This window comes from Nothobranchius furzeri, chromosome 4, assembly GCF_043380555.1.
Source record: "Nothobranchius furzeri strain GRZ-AD chromosome 4, NfurGRZ-RIMD1, whole genome shotgun sequence".
Taxonomy (NCBI): Eukaryota; Metazoa; Chordata; class Actinopteri; order Cyprinodontiformes; family Nothobranchiidae; genus Nothobranchius; species Nothobranchius furzeri.
This window is the reverse complement of record NC_091744.1, coordinates 73,528,466-73,545,381: the sequence shown is the minus strand read 5'-3', so window position 1 is coordinate 73,545,381 and position 16,916 is coordinate 73,528,466. Positions and strand designations below refer to the sequence as shown.

The window sequence follows — 16,916 nt, the reverse complement described above, 5'->3', positions numbered from 1 at the left end:
AACCTGCGAGCTTCATCCTCCCGGTGCTTCAGGTGTCTGCGCTGCAGAGTCCATGCCTGCACACTGAAAGAGAAAGTCCTCCTTCGCCCACCGCGGTGTGGTGAGTAATTCAGCCATAATCCGCCTTTCTCCTCTCCCCTCTGCTTTCCCCTTCTCTCCCCCACTCCTACCGTTCCATTCATATTCTAATCACAGCTTTCCCTTCTCCAGCTCTCAGGCACTCCATCAGAGCCCTCCCAGCCCCGGGCTTTGCACTTTTACTTCCCCCCCCCCCCCCTTTGTGACCATTCCACTCTTCTCAGAGGCACACCAAAAATTAGACTGCTATGGCAAAACTCTGAATTTTAAAAAGAAAAACAGCTACATCAAGGAAGTTTCAATGTAGTTGGAAAAAGTTGGGAAGTCTTACCAACTTTTAAAAAGTTGGTTAAAGAGATGGAGTGTAAAGTCAGCAGTGAGGGGCAGGATGTGACGATGGAGTTAAAAACAGAAAATGTTTATTTGGAGGTTAGAGGTGAATAAAAATGTATGAAGTGCCATAACAGAGAGCGAGGAGGCCTCTGTGTTAGGACTGCGTAGATCTAAGCCTCCTTTTTTTTTGGTTTGGGGGAGCCTTTCTTATTCAAAACAGCCCCACAAAAGACTTCCAGTGAGCCTTGCCACATCCCCATCTGACTTGGGGCCATTCATCAGCCTTCCTAGCCTATCAATGACATGTCCCCATCAGGGCTCCTATAAAATCAGCCCCTTTCCCATGAAACATCAGCAAACATTTTGACGGGTCTGGCTTTCCCCCCGCTGGATTTCTGGAGTCTCTACTCCCTCTCCTCCCCACCTCCTCCTCATCCACCCATTAGCTCCCCACCTCCTCCCCCTCTGTCCTCCGCCAACACCACCCCTCTCTGGGCGAACCTCAGATCCTCACCATCTCCTGTGACGGGCAGTGGTCGTGGAAACGGGGAGCAAGACGAGGGGAGAGTCTCGGAGGAGGGGAAAACGTGCACCGAGCCATTTTCTTGGAGGAGCCTGTGTCGTTGATGGGAAGAGGATGCATTGCGGGCTGCTGGAGGAGCCTGACATGGATTCCACAGGTCAGTCCTGCACTCGTGTGAATCTGAAACTTTCCTTGGATCGTCTGGATGCTGATCCGTAAATATCTGATTTTCTTTAACGAAGGAGCTTTTGTTTGTCTCACACATTCATGGTAAGTGCTGTTATGAGATGCACTTGTTCAGCTATTTCAGATTCCTAGCAGCTTTTCAGCCAAACTTTTGAGTAGAAATAAAACCAAGGAGAGCTCACAGTGCTGCACCTGCTCCCCTCCGCTCATTCACTCAGTTTAAAAGTGGAAAAGTAAAACATTTGCCTTACTTTAAGAAGAATCCTGCAGAAATCACAACTAAAATTTGACAAACTTTTATTAATTGCTGTTGAATGATCTTTTTTAAATCAGATTTTTTTTAGATGATTTTGTAGAAAGGCGCATCAGATGTGTTGATAAAAGAGTGGACATCCATTTGAGCCGCTGATCAGATTTAATCCAATTATTTAGATCCCCAACTTATCTGTTCTTGTGACAAATGAAGCTTGAGGTCTGAGCCTCTGTGGAGAATTAGCTCCACTTGGGTGGATTCCCTTATTCGTTTTTCTTTTCTCTTTTTGTGCTAAAGAAAAACAAAAAGAGAGAAAAAGCAACAGTAAAGGATGGAACAGGTCAGTGACACTGTTGCTGTTTGGTTTAGCTAAAACACTCACCTGCTGCATTTAACTAAAAAAACAGAGAAATTAATCAAATTAAATTTTGGGATTGCACAGAACTTATTTATAATGCAGGTTGGCAACAATCACGACTTCTTCCTGGTAATCAGCTGTTTGATGTTTTCCTTTCTTTTGTGCCAAAGTTGAATAACGTCTCCAATAATTCAAACTTTTAGTCTGTGAGCTTCTCTGCATCCAGAAGTCATCCTGGAAATGATGACTGTGCTGAATGTTGTCAGCTCACAAACTTTGTAGTTTCTGTCTTGTGTCTGCTGCAGAAGCCAAAAATGATTGATTCTTAACAGGTTTTCTTGCTTTTCCTTCTTTGCGATGGTTTTTCAAATCCAATTTAAGGGAAAATCTCAAAATCTAAGCTTTTTATCATCAAAAAGTGACGTTCTTAAAGTGTTTTAATGCAATAAAATGGCAGATCAAAACATGTTTTCCCTCTTTGTGACATTTCTAAAACCTCGAGTTGTCTTCATGGGAGTTTTGAATGGATTTTCACTCAATCGGGTTTCTACATGAAAGCGTTTGTTGTTTTGCTGCTCCTGGCTCACAGAAAGCACACCAGTTGAGCTATTTCTAAGTAGAAATTAAAACGGGACAATGGCCTCTATTCCAGCAGGCTGCTTCAGTAATGTGCACAGGCTCTTTTAAGCTTGTGTGTGCGCTCGTATTCTCAGGGGGAACAATGCTGGATTCCTGCCGTCTTGCTGAAAAACATCTCAAATAGAGCCACGGCTGTGCCCGTCCCATACAATCAATTGTTGTCATCACTTTCTGTCACATTAGTGACATTTTAAATGTCCTTTATGGGCAGTGTTTATGTAAATACAGAGGATGCTCGGTCAGTGGAGAAGAAATGAGTTTCTAATAGGAGATTTACTGACAAAAAACAAAACCAGACTTATATTTTAGCCAGAAAGAAACTTTTTAATATCTTTCTCCAACCGAATGAAAATAAATATACATTTTAAAGATTAAAATTGTTTCTTGATGTCTTTTTCATAGAGAGTTGGATTGAAAGGTGCCTCAATGAAAGTGAGAACAAGCGCTATTCCAGCCACACCTCTCTGGGGAACATGTCCAATGATGAGCGTAAGCAGGAGGAACACTTCTACCTGTGTTGATCCAAATATCTAATACATATGCTCAGGATCTGAGTTTGCATGGATATGTTTGTGTCTCATTTCTAACATTTTATCCTCATAACTTGGTTTGTGTTGCCTTTTGCAGATGAGGAAAAAGAAAACAACAGAGCCTCTAAACCACATTCAACTCCGGCTACTCTGGAGTGGTGAGTTTTTAAAAACTAATACGGAGCTTTTCTTTTTATGTTGTACATAAAAGCAAGCAGAAGAGGAACGGGAGTGTGTTGAATCTGCTTGATGCATCATAAAATATGAAATAATGAATGTTAAAAGGATGTAAATGGTTTGTGGGTAATGACGAGCTGGCTGGTATGGAGCTATTAGTAACTCATAGGGTCTATCAGTCATGTCTGATCAGTTTTGGGTTCACACACACACACACACACACACACACACACACACACACACACACACACACACACACACACACACACACACACACACACTTGCATCATTTAAATTTTCATGCGATATTAAAATCGGCAACAAATCTATTTTGTGTATATTGTGCCTTAAATGATTAGGTGATGCTTTATTAAAGTTACTTATTACATTATTAAGCATGAATAAAATATTAAATAAATTAACAGCTGCTGAAACTTAATGTTAATATTATGTAATGCACTAAGCAGGCACCCCTTGGCTCCTTGTCCTAACCATGACACTTAATAAGGAACAATATTGGAAACGTTAATAAAGGGACCCTTAGTTTCAAGTGTTATTAATGATGAAATAAAAATATGGATGTGCAAGTTCTTCATTCACATCTATGTAACGGTTTGTTTTCCTGTTTTAACTTTTCTTGAATTAATTTGGTGATAGGGGTGTGAGAAAATATCGATGGCCATTGGTCTTTTATGTTTACGGTGTGATGGAACAAAACTAAAATAACTAAATCATTAGATGCATTATCTCATGTGCTGACTAACATCAGTGATAAAAATTAGATACAGTAGTTAGTAGAGATGTAAGAAAAAAACCGGTATGGCAATATACCGCGATATGTTTTCCTGAGATATTATATCGATATTCAAAAGCCGTGTATCAAATTTTTTGGAATAATTTACACGCAGACATTTGTGTATTTTCTTTTCTTTTGCTGCAATTCAAGCACCGACCGCTAGTTGACAGCAGTGTGTAACGGGTTTTGTTTCCACCACTGAAATGTAAATCACTCTGTTATGGTTCAAATACCTCACGTTAAACATGTTATGTATCAGTTTGGACTGTTTATTGCTAACATCATCTAAAAATATCATGATATATCGTATCGTCTCCTCTGTATCAGGATACGTATCGCATCGCCAGAATTTCACCAATACACATCCCCATTTGCTAAATTTTCTGTAGTGAACTAAACCAATTACTGGAGATTTCTTTAGAGGAGAAAATTGGGCTGCTCAGGGTCGTTTTTTCTTTATGTTGGGCTGCAACATTTTTGGATTGCTTCCTGAGCAACAGAAAAAAACTCTTCAAGTGTTCATCTCCTTTAGCGTAATAATACTACTTTATGTAATGTAAAGTTCTGTGTTGAAGGTCTGACTGAAAGTTTAAATTAAGTCAAAAATGAACATAAAGTAAGTAAAAGTAATTACTATTGTTACCAGTACTATTTTATATAACAGTGCATTATATTATGCATGTGTACAACTGTAGTTTGTTCCATTAATTATCACTTAAACAATATATAAATATTGTTATGTGTAATATAAATAAACTTCTGTATCTAGAATGCTGTAAATGATGGTTTCATACATTCTGTTGATGAAAAGAAAACCATGGATATTAATCCAGTTTACACCTGTTGGACCTGTTGCTGGTGTACCTCAGGGCTTAGATCTTGGTCCTCTGTTGATCCTTTTCTTGTATTAATAAGAAAGCTCCATCAAAGCACTTTATTTGTGGAGACTTTTGGAGGCAGAAATAGTTTAGAACACATTCATGAAAACATATTCCCTTGGTGTTTGTCATTCATGAACTTTCAACAGTTCTTTATGTACAGAAACCGCTGAGTCATCAAACTTTGCATTTTGAAAATTACAGAAGCAGTCTTAGTTTTCAGCAGTTATTTAAAATGATTGATTTTAGATTTAAATCGTTCTGATTCTGAATGACTCCTTACTGAGGTTGTAAATCTGCAAAATTAGACAATAGAGTTTTTCTGTTGAATACACTTTTAGAACATTTAGTTAATTCCTGGTGGGCAAGTTTGAGTTTTGGTAATGTGCACATCATTGTTTATATTTATTTGTGAGGAACCATGTACAAAAACATTAATTTCACAAGAGAAAAGATGCTTCGGACCAGATTTAGCTAAAGTCACTTTCCATCTTCAGAGCCAGATCGAACAATACAGAATAAATATTAGTTCCTCCAAATAGAAAAACCTTTCTACTGTTACTAGTTCATATTTGGTACAAATTACATTTACTAAAAAGACAACCATGGCAAAGAGCCTGTATTTGTATAGTCTTCTTAGGGTTCTACAACCCCCAAGGTGCTTCACAACACCTATTCACACACACACATTCATACGTTGCTGGGGATGAGCTACGAGCCACAGCTGCCCAGGGGTGCACTGAACTAGTTCAAATACTTGATAATTAAAATCCCAGTGAAAATAAAACTAACAATAAATGTTCAAAAATGTCTTGATGTGAGATGTTTGGTATCTGAGTCCTGCTTTAGCATTTAATGTAATTTCTTAATGAAGCACCTTTAAAAGCCTAAATCTTGTACTTTTAGTTTCTCATTGTTGGTTCTTTTATATCACAGGACACCTTTTTACCAAAAGTGTCATGATGACTGGGGCTTGCTCAGATTCTGATCCTCTCGTGTGTGTGTGCGTGTGTGCGTGTGCGTGTGCGCGCGTGCATGTGTGTGTGTGTGTGTGGTGTCCCAGGTTAGAGGAAAATTATGAGATAGCTGAAGGTGTGTGCATCCCCAGAAGTGCCCTCTACATGCATTATCTCGACTTCAGCGAGAAACACGACACGCAGCCCGTGAACGCAGCCAGCTTTGGAAAGGTGAGATGTAAACCTGCATCTACTGTAACTCAATCGCTTTTGAGCTGAAAATAGAGCCTAAATATTTACATTTCCTATTCCTTTGCTGATTCGTAGTGATGGAATTCAAATAGTGAACGCAAAGTGGCTCAGAGTAAGCCTCCAGTCTGACCAGTTCAGCCTGAGTTGGTTTGATGCTGCTGTGTTGAAGCTGCATGGACTCAGCGTGAACACATAATCTAGAGCCAAAGGAGATGTGCAGTCGTCTGTTCCCACAACCCCTACCAGTTCCTCGGCCTTGCTACCCCCGGCCGTCCCCTGTACCCCGGACTCCGGCCCCAGCCCCCAGCCCTCAAGCCCACCCCCGCCCTTCCACAGCTCCTGTCGGAAGATATTGAAAAAGAGAAGGGGCCTGGATTAATGTGTAATTAAAGGAAATTTGGAAGGGTGAGATGTTGCGGAATGTTAGATCAGTGGCTGGAGCAGTGTGGGGTGTCCTTTAGGAAGGCTTCATTGATTCGGGACAAAAAAACGAGAGAGGGCCCGGACTGCCTCCCTGTCTGCTCATTTATCAAGCGGGGGCCTGACAGAAACTTCACAGCTTGGCCTCCTTTTTCATCCCACACAATGGAGAGCTACACTGTTTGCTAAAGTTTCTGCACCAGGAGCCGGACTGAGGAGCCAATCTCTTCAGACAAAAAAAAAAAGAGAGGAAAGGAGGGAGGGGAGATGGGGTGAGGATGGGTGAGGTGGCAGAAAGTAATATCATAAACGAGTGACCTCCATGTGGAAACGACACCTGACAAACTTTCTTCTAAATATCTAAAGACCCACGTTTAGCTAGTAAAGGCATTCTCATTTCTTACATTCGGTCCTTATTTCACCTGGTTTCACCTTTTTTGTGTATTTGTTAAACCGTTTCAGTTTAATGTTGATGTAATAAACAAAACAGTAACTGACTGCTTTTATTTTCTCATTTAAACAGATTATAAGGCAGCAGTTTCCAGCACTAACCACCAGAAGACTGGGAACAAGAGGGCAGTCCAAGTACGTTTACAGGGTTAGGGTTAGACACATAATGAGATTTTTAACAAATAAAACTGCAAACTCGCAATAAGCCAGCTCGTTTTTTACAGCTGAGATAAGTTAACTGGTAAAATCCATCCCGTGTGTCTGCTCCTCAGGTATCACTACTACGGCATCGCAGTGAAGGAGACGTCGCCGTACTACGACGTGATGTACTCCAAAAAGGGGGCGGCGTGGGTGAACGAGACGGGGAAGAAGGAGGTCACGAAGCAGACAGTGGCGTATTCACCGCGCTCCAAACTGGGGACGCTCCTGCCAGAGTTTCCAAATGTCAAAGATCTAAATTTGCCTGCCAGCCTGCCAGAAGAGAGGGTAAACTGGAGTTTTAAAAGTCCATACTTACACCCCACCACCACCTCTCCCCTACCATCTCACCATCTTCACCCCCCCACCCACCCACTGACTCTTTTATCTGGGGTTGTGTTGAGAGAAGGACCTTGAGGATTTATGTGCTGGCTCCTCACTAACTCTTAATCTTCGAGGGGAGATAATAAGATCTAGCGGTGGACAAAAGACGGGTACTAGCTGTCCGGCCTTTAAAAGGGGGCCATGATTTTAAATGGTTTGTGTTTTGCTGATCTCTAAAGCTCGTTTTAAATCACTCTGGACCTGTAACATGTATTTATTGGTTCACAGGCAGATTTATCCTCTTGTTTTTGCTCTACTTGTGTTCTCCGTTTCCCTCAGACGAAAGAGAAAGCTGCTTATTTTGTGCTGCAATTAGATTAATACCAAGTTGTTGCCTTCAGGTGTCGACGTTCATCATGATGTACAGAACGCACTGCCAGAGGATACTGGACACGGTGATCCGAGCCAACTTTGATGAGGTGAGGTTATTCGTGTTTTAAGCTTTGCTGCATTTTAGATTCGGCTTCAGCAGACATCAACATCACGTCTTGTGTGCCGCAGGTCCAAAGCTTCCTGCTGCACTTTTGGCAGGGCATGCCGCCCCACATGCTCCCCGTCCTCGGCTCCCCTACGGTGGTGAACATCGTTGGTGTTTGTGACTCCATCCTCTACAAAGCTATCTCTGGGGTTCTGATGCCCACCGTCCTGCAAGCACTGCCTGACAGGTCGGTGTCTTCACTCACGGCGACCTTTTAAACATCTCATTCTGCTGCAGTTGAAGCTGGTTATTTAGATCGTGTATTCGCTTCTCAGATCTATTAAGTTTACATAAACCTGCTGTGTTAATTAAAGCTGTTAATCATCAGTAATGAGTTAAGTTTATATGCATATTTCATGGACATGTTTTATTTATTTATTAGGATCTTTGTGCACAGCTCACACACTCATTTAGACTCCACTTTACTCTGACCAAAGTGTTATTTTAGTTTTGCAATCAATCCACGAAAATGAAAAAGCAGTGAAAGGGATTATTGGAGAGTAAACCTGTAGAAAAGGCTCAGAATAAAGTTTCTTTGGAGGTAAAGTCCGTTTGAGATTGAAATATGGATAAAAAATGTAGGACTCCGTTTGATTGGTTAGGGTGAGTCAAAGTGGCAACGTCCTCTCAGCTGTTTGGATAAAATAAAAAACACATTTAACCTTTAGTGGTAAACAAAAAAGTTTTAATCTGAGAAAATAGGATTTAGTCAAGTGACTTGCTCTTTTTTAAAGTCACTCCGCTGCATTTTCTCTGATTTCTTGTCATTTAGCATTTTTTTGAAGATTAAAAAAATAGCTGATCTTGTTCTCTGATCTTCCAGTAAAGATTTTAACTCTAATTCCACCAAAAACATTTTTTTCATTCATACATTCATGAAGACGTTTTTGTAGTTTTCCCCTCAGTTTCTTCATTTCAAACCTGCTCTTTATACGTGTGTGTGTGTGTATGTGTGTGTTGGGGGGGGGGGGGGGGGGGGGTCCTAAAACCTGTATTTTATTATTATTTTTTTTAGTTTGTTTGGAGATTTTTTATTGTAAGGACATAAATATTTTTATCAGTCTTGATAAAATACTTTTTCTCTCATGAGAAACATATTTCTAGAGTCATCGGGTGAAATCTAAGAACTCTGTTGTTTCCTTTTCTTCAGTTTGACTCAGGTTATTCGGAAATTTGCCAAACAGCTGGATGAGTGGCTTAAAATAGCACTTCACGACCTTCCAGAAAACCTGAGGAATATCAAATTTGAATGTAAGTAAACAGTAAATCACAAAAATGGGCCCCATTTACATTTTTTTCTCATAAAAATTCTGTTCTTTTTTTATTTCTAGTGTCAAGAAGGTTTTCTCAGATTCTGAAGCGGCAGACATCATTAAACCATCTATGTCAGGTGTCTGGTTTAGTCTGATCAAATCCCTACAATATAGAGACACAGGTGTTGTGTTCTAGCGTTATTCTTCTGTCCACAGGCGTCTCGGACTGTGATAAACAGCGCCGACATCACCTTTCAGATGCTGGAGGACTGGAGGAACGTTGACCTGAACAGCATCACCAAGCAGACACTTTACACCATGGAGGACTCGCAGGAGGAGCACAGGCAGCTTATTATGCACTGTAAGTAACGCAGGAAAACCGCGTCTGCTGAAACGCACCCCTGCGAGGGGAGAGTTGCACTTCACACCCACGTAAACAACACACTTGGGGACAATTATTCCCACGACCGGCCGAGTCAAAGCATTGACAGAGGAGGCCAGGAGGTTAAACAAGTTCGCTCTGCTTTCAAACGCCCTGAGGAGGACCGGAGCAGAGGTCGCTGATACGTACACGGTGCTGCCTCACGATGCTGTTTGAGCCGTTGAAGTTGTTGAAGCTCTCTTTCTCTCTCTCTCGTCACAGTGTATCAGGAGTTTGACCGCCTGCTGGAGGAGCAGTCCCCAATAGAGGCGTACATCGAGTGGCTGGACTCAATGGTGGACCGCTGTGTCGTCAAGGTGAACTTTTTCAAACATGACTCAGCACGTTTAAGCTGCACCAGCGAAGATGATGATATTAAATGAAGTGCACGCAAAGGTCTGATGATCTTCTTTGCAAGGACACCTCTGCATGTGTTCCCCTCACAGAGGCACCCAATCCTCCCAGTTAATGATGTCTTCAAGCTTCCCATTTGCGCCCATTATGTGCCAGATATGGGCTTGTAAAATTTGGTTGTCCTGGCAACGTCTTGCACCGCCCAGACAATAGTTCAATAGGAAGGCGTGTCCCTGGGGGCAAATTAAATAGTTGACTTGTTGACATGTTTTTCGTTCCTGAGGGTTAAGCTCCAATATGGACCCAGGGGTTAATTCTAGCCCGGCGTCCCCACCCTTCCCCCATCTTTTCTCATGGAAATGTTCTTTCTAGGTGGCGGGGAAGAGGCCTGGGTCGCTGAAGAAGGTGGCCCAACAGTTCCTGCTGATGTGGTCGTGTTTTGGTACCAGAGTCATCCGGGATATGACCCTCCACAGCGCGCCGAGCTTTGGTGAGTCGCTAATGTCTCTTCATCACTCTTCTTCTTCGTGGCATCCCGCCTAACATCAACCCAACATCTGAGTAGAAGTCATGATGACATTAATTACTATTACACTAACTAAGAGTTCAGAATGATAATAAAGATAAAATAAAACAGATTCTCTTCTCCTGTCTACCAAAGCCACAACTGGTTTTTTCTCTGCACAAACAGCTAATTAACAAAAGCCGCCCTCCCCACCTCCCAGTGTGCGTGTTTTTTTTTTTTTTCCATTTTACGACCAGTCAGTATTGCACCCTGCTCCCCTGAATGGCCACAAGTGTTTTTACTATTCACACAGCGGCAGCAGCGAGCGGCACAATGACACAGTTGTGATGACACTCCCTCACATGCCTCGGCCTCCTCTTTCCTGTGACCCAGGGGTCAGCGAGCTCTGAGTCGCCGCACAGAAACGAGCGCACATGCTCCTTTTTTTTTATTAACAGCTACTTTCCCCATTTTGCTGGAAGTGATGTCATCAAACACATTTAGACTGTCTCAGCGAGCAATTTTTTTGTTTTATTCTACATATTTCACGTGTGTGTGTGTGTGTGTGTGCGCGCGCGCGCGTGCGCGTGCGTGTGTGTGTGTGTGTGTGTGTGCGTGCGTGCGTGTGTGTGTGTGTGTGTGTGCAGGATCCTTCCACCTGATCCACCTGATGTTTGATGATTACGTGCTCTACCTGTTGGAGTCCCTTCACTTCCAGGAGAGGGCCAACGACCTGATGAGAGCCATGAAGGGAGAAGGAAGCACAGGTGAGGCACCAGCAGCATTAAAATATGTTTAATTTTCTTGATTTCAAAATAAATATATTTTTTAAATAAATTATTATTTTAAACAAGCTGCCTAAATAAAGCTGGGCATTGCCAACATTTAAAAAAAGAGGATACAAAAAAGTATTTTAGTTTGTCTAAAGTGATTTTATTTTATTTTATAATATATAATATATTGAATTTCAATTGAAGTTAATCAGTAGTTATTAGGTTAGGCATCAGTCAGTTCTGATTTAAAGCTGTTAGCCGCAGAAACACAATGATAACATTTTTATTGTTTTCTGGCTTTTTTTAAAATCCAGACATTGAGTAAAAGCCAATCAGAACAACAATCACATGCAGTAGTAAGTTTTTAAAATGTTTTTATTTCAGTAATTTTTCAAGCATGCGAGTGAAACTCAAAAAGGTAAAACTTAATTTGTTTCCTAAATTCTTGTTTCCTAATATGAGATGGACTCGTTCCATGCAAAGCCAGACATTTTACGCCTTTATATGTTATAAGTGGGATGATTATGGTTTACAGGTTATGAAAAGCCCAAATTCAGAATATTATGAAAAAGTTAAATATTGTAGGCTCAAAGAGTCACAATCTAATCAGCTAATGAATCCAAAACACCTTCCTGAGCCTTTAGATGGTCTCTCAGTCTAATCTAGTATCTGAAATAAATCAGGGTATCCGCGGGTCCTTAAAAAGTCTTAAATTTGCTTTTCCAAATTTAAGGCCTTAAAAATCCTTAAAAATTATAAATAATCCTTAAATACAGTTTCCAAAGTTCTTAAATTACCAAAGACCCAATAAACAAGATTATTTTATTTCAATTTTCATGAATTTCTAGTTAGTGTTCAGCATTTTTTGTGTACGATGTTGGCGTAAGCGGAACCATACACATTCAGTTGGTTATGAAAGGGGGCTTTTTTAGATTAGCACATTAGCTGTTTAAGCTAGTGGGAGATTGCGCCATGGGGACGTGCAACTTTTATGGTAACTGGATGGCTATTCCCATGTTCGCAACGTGGTTAGCACCGGTTCCAGGCAATAGCTGGAAATTATAGTTTAAATTAAATTTTAAAAAATAGCTTAAATTTGGTCAAAGTGGCCTTAAAAGGGTCTTAAAAAGTCTTAAATTTGGCTCCCTTAAACCTGCAGATACCCTGAAAATGCACGCTCTCATTTTTCCAGTTTCACCTGTAGAGATCAGTGTTCACAGTCAGAAGGGTTTTGTTGCCATATGTGCGAGAATCACAATAAGAAATCGCTGCGGTACTTGGTGCAAGAAAGACAAAATAAATGATAAGAAAATTTTGAGTTAAGATATAAACACAATTAAAAGATTACTATATACAAGCTACTATGTACAAGTCGGAACTGGTCAGAGCGGGCCAGTTCAGGTGCAAACACAACAGTAGTGTCATGTGACTGGAACAAGCAACTGGAGTGGGCAGTTCTATGATTGACATTCATGAGTCCGACCGCAGAGGGGAAGAAACAGTTTTTGTGGCGAGAGGTTCTGGTTCGAATGGATTGGAGCCTCCTGCCAGATGGGAGTGAGTCGAAGAGACTGTGTCCAAGGTGACACGGGCCAGCCGTGATCCGACCTGTACACCTCAATGTCCTGGAGGTGTGCAGGTCCTGCAAGGAGGGGAGTTTGCAGCCAATGACCTTCTCAGCAGAGAGCACGATTCACTGCAGTCTCTTCATGCCTCTGGTGGTGGCTCCAGCATACCACACGGTTTAGGAAACACTGAATTTTTTCGGTTTTAGTTTTTCTTCTTTGTTCCCATCAGTGATAAACTAGTCATTTCCAGCTGTTATACAAATATTTAATGTACATTTTTAATGTGTAAGATGACAAACCTCAAATTATTTCAGAATGAGCCCAACATCCACTCAGTCCTGTCCCGTAATAGATGTATTACTCATTTATTTTTCCTTCACATTTAAGGTACGCTTGGTCTTTTCCTTTTTAGACTTTCAGACACTAAACGTCCATCTTGATTCTTTCAGCGGAGCGAGAAGAAGAATTCACGCTGACAGAAACCACCCCCACCTCCCAGTCTCCCGGATCTTACTCTCCCGCCCGCTCGGTCCAATCCATTGACGTCTCCTCGGCCGGCTCCCCCACAGCTGCCTTGTCCCCAGAGTTCACCGGGGTCACCGCCACCTCCACAGGTGAGGCCAGACTCAGCTCTTTAGTGGGTTTCACAGCAACCTAGCTGCTCTGGGCCAACACATTTATGTCTGTGTCTACTAGGCGCTGTTCAGTCATATACCTGGTCCCTCACATACACAGTGACAACAGCAGGCGGGTCTACTCCGGAGACCGGACAGCAGCTGTCCTGCATGAGGAGCAGCGCTCCCGTCCCCCCTCCATCCTCCACCCACAGGATGCCGGTGTACAGGGAGGAACACGGGTGATTACGACCGTTCAAATACTCTTAAGGGTAGTTTTGAAATGTCTGAAATTCTTTTAATAGTTTTTTTGCATTTGTAGATACACCGGTAGCTACAACTATGGCAGTTACTCCAACCAGCACCCCCACTCCATCCAGAGCCAGTATCCAAGCCTGGGCCATGATCCTCCCATCCCCGCTCCCCTTCACTACTCTGCCTACCACCGCTCATCTGCACAGGTCAGAGATGCCAAATCTCCCCAAGTCCTAAACGAATGCTTCATTTCTTAACTAAAACTTTAAATGTGGGAAAAGAATAAAAAGGCAGAAAGACACATAATTCAAATAATAATAATCTGCAAATTAACTTAAACTTTAGAAACATTCACATAATGAGCAGCGTTCACTTTAAAATGATGTATTTATTAAAAAAAATTACACTGTTGGATTATTTTTACTGAAAGTTTATGCTAATTTTGCCGTGTGGTTTAAAGGTTTCTTACTTTAAAAAGTCATTTTTTATGTTCTAAATACACATTCGCAGCCAATTTATTTAAAATTTCTTTCTAAAAATGTTCATGCTAATTTTGTACAGTAGATGTAAAAAGTTGCATTATTTGACGAAATAATTGCCTAAAAAAACAAAATTACTTCATTAGTCATTTACATTGGAAGCTTTAAGTATGGGTTATGGTTAGGGTTAATTGTGATTTAAAAAATATGTCTTCATAAGGTGAAACTGTTGCATGAACACAATTTCAAACATTTTAGCTGCAAACGTGCCAGATTTCTGAAAAGTCATCAGAAACTGTGTGTAAACATTTGTAGGCAGATCAGGAACATACAAAGCCTCTCAGCGTCATAAGAACTGTGTTTTTCAAGGGAAAATTCTGTTTTTCAGCAAAGATTTGGTCTGTGATGCTACAACTCGGGGTATATTTTCTCTTTTGGAGGTAATTTCCTGCTGAGGGTGCTCCAGCCTCCGCTGTCTTCATGGTGGGAGGAGATCAGCTGGACCTCAGCGCTCACAGCGTTTGTAAAAGTCCCTGAATCAGCGGAAGCCAACTGTGAAAGGTGGCTTGGCGGGGGCCAAGAGGGGGCCCTGCTCGGTTACTCTTCTTCCCAGCTCTCAATGGTCTCTTCATCTGTTTGAGCCTGCAGCCAAGGAGCAGGGCAAAGGGGCGTTTATTAAAATATTGTTATTCAATGGTCTCTTTTCTGCTTGTGAACAAGAGGCAGCTGAGGAGTCTGTTCTGCTCTGACTGTCTTTTTCCATGCTGTGATCCCTCATAAAAGAATCGACTGTCGTGTTTATATTTAGCGAGGAAAAAGGAAAAAAGGGGTCCTACTTCCACTTTTCCTTTTTTTAGTACCCGTCTGAGCTTAAATGGGGCACAATGCCTGCACATTGTCAGTGTTAGAGGTTGGACACGGAGCTGAAAACTCTGCCGGATCTCCGTCTGGTCAGAGTGTTTGACTCAGAATCCGTCCTGGCTGCAACAAAAACAGCAGAAAGCCAGTTTAGAATGACAACCCCCATTTTCATAAGTGGTTTAATTTTCTATTTTGGCCACTTTTGGCACAATTTATGAGGCAATTTCCCCCGACAGGAAATTACTGATTGCAGGCTGAGCCCTGATCCAGAGGACACTGAAGTTATGTCTTCTGTTAGAGTGAATATGTAAAAGAAGGATGCTTTTATTATTGTTTTTATTTAATTTAAAGCTCTATCAGTCTGATTTAATAAGTGCTAATCACTCGTTTCCTTCTCTTGCTCAGTACCAACTCAACGGCCAGATGTCTCGAATGGAGCCCTGCCTGATGGGCACTACTCCTCGATTGCACCCCACGTCTGTCGCCCCGCGCTGGCCAGATGTGTCTCCTGCTAACAGCTGTTATACCAGCCCGCCTATGCATTCATCCCGTTATGCCAGCTCCGGGGACATGTACTCTCCTCTGGGCCCGCGCAGGAACTCTGAGTACGAACACTCGCAGCATTTCCCCGGCTTCGCCTACATCAACGGGGAGGCCACAACAGGCTGGGCCAAATAGTCTTAAAACTTTGACTTTGGACATCTTTAATACAATCTCCAGGCCCAGTAAGCTGGCAGCTGCGTTCAATCAAACGTATCAAAACAAAAGAAGAGGAGCCAGCATGAGGGGGAAGGAGGACAAGCCGCGCTGATGGTGGTGTCATTTTCAGCAGAGGTTTATTAAAGAAAATCAAAATTAGCAGCAAAATGATCACGAGTGCAATGATGCTGCCATGCCGTGCCTTTGTTTAAGGGAATGTACACTTCCAACGGAGTTATCTTGTTTGATCTGAACAACAACATCCAGAAAAACCACATTCTGTTAGTGGATGTACTGGCACCAGTACAGTCCCAGTGACTGCAGGTCTTTCTGGTGTTGCTCAACACTGTGCAGAAATGAGCCTTAACCGTCTTGGGACACCAGATATCTGCGTCTGAGTTGACATCCATCGATGTTTTAAGGTGTTTCCAACTTGGATTTTTTATTTTTATTTTAAATAATTCAAAACATCAAATGTATTCTGTTGCAACCTCTCCTGCTGTTTGTCTGTGACTTTATATCTGTATATCTATATAGAAATATGCATATATAGATATATAGGTAGAGATATATAAACTATGTATTTTCTGTAACTTGGTGTACCTTTTCCATTTTAAACTGGTACATTGTCTCTGTTTTGTATGGGTAGTAATGGATGCATTAACTTAGGGTTGTGTGTTTTATAATGCACTCAAATCTACTGAGGACCTATTACCCTATGGGTATTTATAAAAAGGGAAATATCAAAGTGTACAGTAAGTAACATGAAGTATAGTCACTTTTTCTCTGTAAATAAAAGCACTGGAACACATCTGTGGTGACGGTTAAACTATCACTGATGTGTATGTTGGAGTTATTCTGTCCCATATATGAGTTCTCAATTTAAAATGGTGAGTTGTTGCTTGTTTTTTTTTTTTCCTCTTTTGTCTGTAAAGAAATCACAATTTCACACTCTAAAATCACCCTGCTGTGCTAGAGGTCCCTGCATCTCAGACCTCTAACCCCTTCAGGATTGTATATTAGAAAAATAATCTTCCTTGCTGAATCTCGCAACTGAGACTCTGAATGCAGATGTAAGAAAAACAACACCAATCTACCCTTGTTGTGATTTAATCACCTGACCCGCGTGTCAACGTCAATTTCCTCAATATTTTCTTCTGGCAGCTGTGAGGACTGCTCTGCCACATCTATTATCACCACAACATCACAGGTAAATAAAAGGGTGGTTTATTTAGGTGCTTAAAA

General features: G+C 41.5%; 1 protein-coding gene across 2 annotated transcripts; it reads left to right on the top strand.

The window, feature by feature from the left end:
* The first annotated feature begins 275 nt into the window (after positions 1-275).
* rfx4 (regulatory factor X, 4) lies at positions 276-16,578 on the top strand. Of its 2 annotated transcripts, none has more exons than XM_015964760.3 (18): positions 276-1,091; positions 2,773-2,859; positions 2,998-3,058; positions 5,815-5,938; positions 6,903-6,964; positions 7,102-7,315; positions 7,753-7,830; positions 7,913-8,076; positions 9,040-9,140; positions 9,221-9,279; positions 9,359-9,503; positions 9,786-9,880; positions 10,290-10,407; positions 11,070-11,189; positions 13,213-13,377; positions 13,499-13,619; positions 13,700-13,838; positions 15,378-16,578. In XM_015964760.3, exons 1-18 carry the CDS (start codon positions 1,049-1,051, stop codon positions 15,648-15,650), a joined length of 2,169 nt encoding a protein of 722 aa, XP_015820246.3. In that variant the 5' UTR covers positions 276-1,048; the 3' UTR covers positions 15,651-16,578. The 2 variants fall into 2 exon arrangements, with proteins under 2 accessions (XP_015820246.3, XP_015820245.3); XM_015964759.3 differs by having other exon boundaries at positions 277-1,091; positions 13,460-13,619.
* The last annotated feature ends 338 nt before the right edge of the window (positions 16,579-16,916 follow it).

Excerpts from the sequence above, each read along its gene's own strand:
- rfx4 (XM_015964759.3), top strand. The coding sequence starts at position 1,049 with ATGCATTGCGGGCTGCTGGAGGAGCCTGACATGGATTCCACAG. Across the intron at positions 9,881-10,289 it reads TGGACCGCTGTGTCGTCAAG|GTGGCGGGGAAGAGGCCTGG; the intron begins GTGAACTTTTTC and ends TGTTCTTTCTAG. Across the intron at positions 10,408-11,069 it reads CCACAGCGCGCCGAGCTTTG|GATCCTTCCACCTGATCCAC; the intron begins GTGAGTCGCTAA and ends GTGTGTGTGCAG.